The 6000-nt window shown below is 35.7% G+C and overlaps 1 protein-coding gene across 1 annotated transcript; it reads right to left on the bottom strand.

The window, feature by feature from the left end:
* Positions 1-1386: 1386 nt before the first annotated feature.
* Positions 1387-3417, bottom strand: LOC147476343 (uncharacterized). The gene has a single exon (XM_086585706.1). The coding sequence runs from the start codon at positions 3415-3417 to the stop codon at positions 1387-1389; it is 2031 nt and encodes a 676-aa protein (XP_086441832.1).
* Positions 3418-6000: the final 2583 nt, after the last annotated feature.

The raw sequence follows: 6000 nt of genomic DNA on the forward strand, positions 1-6000 counted from the left end.
AACTTTTTATAATTAATCTTTATACCACAGCATACAATTCTTGCAAGTACCTGTCCACAAAGCTTCTGGGAGAAGACATCAAATAATTGTGGATGTAACTGAAGTTATACAAGGGAATACAACTGCATAAAGAAAAACTTAACTAGCAAACTAGATTTAACACTCAAAATCCATCAAAAACGTCCATGCATACCTTTACAGAAACAAAATGACTGCAAATAAAAAACATGTTGAAAAGGAAAAGGAGGATATAGCCTTATGTCAAGCACGTCAAGGATAGAGCTTAATAGGTACCCACAACACAATAAGCAAAACACAAAATTATAAACTCAAGTCAGTAGAGATCACCTTATTGTTCAGCTTCCATACATCTTGTCGCTCGCATTGGGAGCTATATTGACGGTCCGGCAAATGCCACGAGTTACAAGGCTTGAAAACAAAAATTAATAAACAATTTAGCACCACTTCTATTTTTTCATTCTTCCAGTACAAATTCACTCACACTACACTATAGTCCAACATATAAATTAAGAACCAGAAAATAACTTGTACACCGACAGTATAAGTAAACAACAATCACACACACCACATTTGGATTGACAGTTTCTGCATACATATATTTGTTATCAAAAAGTATGATTACAAAATCAAAGAGGATATACAATTAATCATGATCACTTATATCCACAGACCACATTTACAAACAAAAAGGAGCTATTAGTCTATTAGCCTATATCCTCCTATACAAAAAGATCGAACAAGGAGCTCAAGTTGTCAAGTCAGGTATTTGAAGCCGCTCTCGCCGAGTTTTCTTCAAGACATCAAAAGCATCTATGATAGAATCTGTATCAAATTGTCTAGCAATATCTTTCTCAATAAACACAAGCAAATAATTTGCTAGATAATCATCTTCCATCCTATTACACAACCTAGTCTTTACAATCCTCATTGCTGAAAATGCACGTTCCGATGTAGCAGTTGAAATAGGTAAAGTTAACACAAGACGAATCAGTCTATCTATAAGATGATAAATTGTTGACTTTCTTGTTCCACCAAAACTTGACACAACTTAGAAATGGTTGACAAATTTTGAAACTCAGAGTGTACGAAAATGTCATTCTCATAGTTTTGCATCTGGTATCTCAAATGGAACTTTTCTTGCTCGGTGAAATCCATCGGATAATAATTATTTGCAAGCTCACAAATATCATTAATTTTGAATGATCTATAATTGTTCCTGGGATCTAAAGCCGAGCTAAGAACAAGCAATCTCATTACATCCTCTTTAAACCTGTGATTTAATTCTTGCAGCTGTGAATCAATTGTACCCATGAAAATTTCAACTCGAAAATGATGCCTATTGGTAAGGGAATCTTGAGTACGACCTCATCCTCGACCTCCCATGTAAATACCAGCCATATCAGGAATGAGAATGTGATGATCTCTACAAAACAACTCAACTTTCACTAAAAAAGTAACCCAACCATCAGTTCGTAATTTTTGAATAAGTGTTTTGGTTGAGGACACCAAGTGCATTGCATTCAATATATCTTGTGACTTGCGTTGCAAAGCTTGGCAAAGGTCATCAGTAATCTTCATGATTTCCCTCATAAGATGGAGGATAAATACAAACTCAAAAGTCGTAATTACATCATACACTCCATCCGCCTCTGCACGTTGACTTGTTGTCGCTCCATCATCAATTACCTGACTTAAGACTGTACATGTTGCGCTAAACGACGTTATCAAACTGGAAATGGAACCCAAATGCGAACCCCATCGAGTATCTCCTGGTCTTTTCAAAGTCATTACTTGGTTTTTCCTACTGCCAGTTTCAAACTCATCATTAATAGCAAGCAAGTGTGCAATTTCAGCAGCTCTAGCATCTCTCAACTGATCATTTCTTTTACAGGAGGCACCAACTACATTGACTACAACATGCAAGTGGGAAAAAAATTGCCAAATGGGTTTAACATCTTTAGCTACTGCAATTAGTGCTAACTGGAGACGATGAGCAAAACAATGGACATAGTACGCAAAAGGACACCCAATAGAGAATAAAGCTTGCAACCCAGCCACTTCACCATGCATATTACTCGCACCGTCATATCCTTGCCCACGAATATTTTGCACACTAAGTTCATGGCGAGAAAGGACTTTGCATATTGCTTCTTTCAAAGTTGCCGACATGGTATCTTTCACATGAACTATATCAAAGAAATGCTCCCACACTAAACCATGTTTATCGACGAATCTCAAAACAATTGCCATCTGCTCCCTTTTTGATTCATCTCGAGCTTCATCCACTATAATACAAAACTTCTCATCACTAATCTCCTCACGAATAAACTTGCATATTTTGTCTGACAAAATAGTAAGAATCTGCCTTTGAGTTGTAGGAGAAGTATAGGTACAATTTTTAGGAGCATTATCCAAAACTGTAGCATCAGCATCTTTGTTATACAAAACCAATAACTTTATCATTTCAAGAAGGTTCCCTCGGTTGTTAGAAGTTTTGCTTTCATCGCGGCCTCTAAGAGCATAACCTTGGAGTGTAAGATATCTAACCACATCCGTCGTTGTTCCAAGCCGCAATTGATTACTATCAATCTGTTTAGAAGTTTGTTTTTCAACAATATTCTCAATATGTTGCTTTTGTTTCATTAGGCTATAGCAACACCCAACAGCAACTCTATGTATTGAGTTCGGACCCTTTCCGACATACGATAAAAGAGCACAATTCTGACCATCATTGACTTTTTTCCACGAAGAAAATCTGCCAACCATGAACACACTAGCTCCAGGGCGTTGAGATGGCTTTGTGAAGAGGAAGCATGGAAGGTAAAAGGTACGACTTTTAAATTCAGAGTACTCCAACCAATCTGGAAATGATTTGTACCAACTTTCTTGAAAGCAACGATGATTCTTATCATGAAAAAAATGTTGGTTTGTTGGAGGCTTAGGTTGACATGGTCCAACAATGATATAAGCTTGTCTAATCTCATCACGTTGAGAACTTGGATAATCCCATATTTGTTTTCTCAACCCTGGATCCCTTACTAAAGAAGTGTCAACTTCTTGAGAGTCCACTCTACGAGTTCCAGAAGGACCAGCTTCTTCGGATAAAACTCTAGAAGCTTCAGGCAGACCAACTTCTTGAGATTCAACACAAGTTTCTATGGAAGGTCCAACAATTTTAGGTTCAACTCTAGGAGCATTGGAAGAGCCACCTTCTTCAGGTTCAACTCTTGGAGCATTGGAAGCGCCACCTTCTTCAGGTTCAACTCTTGGAGCATTGGAAGCGCCACCTTCTTCAGGTTCAACTCTAGGAGCTTTAGAAGGGCGTCGAGTAAAGTACGAATCAAGTGTATTTTTCCTCATGAATAACAAGTCCAAATACAGAGGGAACTCCCACATGTTTTCTACACTTGGTCAATTTACTCAACTAGTCAACTGTTCGCCGAAAAACAGACACAAACTGACAAACATCAAAACATAAATACCCAAATGACATATTACTGGACTTCCAAGCCAATATCACAACAAACTCGCCACTCGAAGTCACCCGATGTAAATTTGTAATTAATTAAAAGATTGTAATACAACACCATCAATGCGTAACGCCAAAATCAGAGTAAGTTAAATATCAATTTCATTTTTAATAATTAATATAGTACAGTTAAATAAATAAAATTACAACTGTAAGCTAGGAAGGTTAAAAACGAAAGAAAACTTACAAAGTGATGAGAGTAAGTGAAGCCCAACATTTTGGAATAGTCCCATTCAGAAAGCTACGAGTCAAGGTTCTGCATGAGAGAGAGAAATTAAATAAAGACCCAACTTCGCTTTCAAGTGTTTCTAGAATCTTTTGGGCGGCAAAGATGATTACAAATTCACAATTCTCCACGGAGATGAATGTTACATAGAGTTTGCACTACGCCACTAGCCCACTACCTGTTGGGCCAAATACAGTGAGGCCCATGAAACTTGAGTCTCTTATTGGGTATGTGCCTGCTATAGTTTAGCCCATAATTGGACTCTTTACAGCTTTACTGGTAGCATACAAAAGTCAAATAGGAAAAATGTTACTGGCTTACATTTAAACCTTGACCTGTTATTTTGAGGGGGGAAAACCTCTATGTATTCAGAAATTTTCATACTGATAATACATAGAATATAATGGTTCTTCAAAACCTTTTGGAACCTTCCCCAATGCATCTATGAGCGTAAAGATGGCAAGTAATCGTGATCTTTTTCTAATTGGGGTAAGTTAGGATGTGTTTTGGTATTTTGGCCATAACTTTGGCTACGGTTGTCAAAATCACGAGTGTGATCCTAATTCGGAAAGATCTCAGCGGCGCGCACGTTGTCACCACCTGGTAGTTGTTTTTGAGGTCAAAATCCACTGTTTTCCCTTCCAAATTCATCATTTTAGAATTTCTTTCATTTTTACCATTTCGAAAGTAAGTCTGAGTCCGAATTGGGCTAGATTTTTGGTAGATTACTTATGTTATTATCTAGTTAATTTTAGTAGGAATAATATTCGGATTTAAAATGTTTTACAGCTATAAAGTTTGGCTTGTGGGCTAATATTGGATGCTTCTTGATTTTATTGAACTTTAATAGACATTAGAGACATTTTTCTCTATGTTTAGGGCAAATCTCTTGTGTTCTTCTCTGTTTATTATCTGTCATTACTAGTCTACAAAATAATCTCTATTCTGTTTGGCTTCAGAATCCCATGTGAATTAATTCACAAGCTGCAATCATATTCAAAAATGGCATAGCATGTACAAATTGAATTGTTGGCTACCTCTTATTTCGATCTTCACGATTTGTTACTTCATTAAAATCTCCCATCACAATCAATCCATTGTCCATTCATCATTTTTGAGGTTTCAACAAAGGTAAAAACAGTCTGTTGTATCTTCAAGATAAAAAGGTTTTGAGTTCCCATAAACACAAGACAAGACAAACTTTTCATTGTCCCCATTCATATGCAGGTACTATACAGTAAATAAACCAACAATCGAATACAATCACTTCCACACCTTGTTAGCAATTCGGGATACGACAAAAATTCGATATGGGAATAATTCGAGAATTATTCGGTGATTCAAAAAAATGGTACGGTCAAAAATTCAAATTCGCAATAAGGCAATTATGCGGTGTTTAATTAATACGCGTTTTAAAAGTTTGGTTGCAAAAATTTGGAAGTAAAAAATTCGTGATATTATGTTAATAAATATTAATAATAGTTGTCATTCTTTACAACATAACAAACATATCTAAACAATTTAGCTACAAAAATATTGAAAACAATTGAATGGTCCACTTAGGTACCTTCATTTATTTGTTCTTGGATTGAAATTACCGTTTAAATTTCAAAATACACACACACCATGACATGACAATTTAAATATTGTCCAAAAAGTATAAATGCAAAACTTTTGGATTAATTTATCACTAAAAATGTAAGAGTGAGGAACTTAAAGTACATAAAAAATAACAAAAACGCAATTGAATTTTCATTTTTTTTTAATATTTTTTTAGTCGAATTTTTCAAAAATTTGGCAAAAATTCATATTATTTGTTTCAAGGCAAAAAATCGTGAATTATTGCGAATCTTTCAAATATTCGGAAGTATTATACATTTTGCCCTTCAAAAATTCAATTCGAGAATTATTCGCGAATAATTCGGCGAATTGCTAACAAGAATTCCACATGCGCAAACCTTTCGCATACTAAAAGAGAAATGTAGCTTTGCCCTGTGGGGACTATCAGCATCAAACACAAAAGAGAACTGTACCTATGGGCATAGTACACAATATCAGGATATGGCAAAATATCGACTTCTAATTTATGGATATGTATCATGGATATATCCCCTTGTGTGGGGATATATTACATTGGGGCATCTGCAAATATCGTGGATATATCGAGATATATCGATAAATATCGACAAATATCCACAGACTATGTGTGGGTATTTCTGACAGC

Source organism: Coptis chinensis, chromosome 9, assembly GCF_015680905.1.
Source record: "Coptis chinensis isolate HL-2020 chromosome 9, ASM1568090v1, whole genome shotgun sequence".
NCBI lineage: Eukaryota > Viridiplantae > Streptophyta > Magnoliopsida > Ranunculales > Ranunculaceae > Coptis > Coptis chinensis.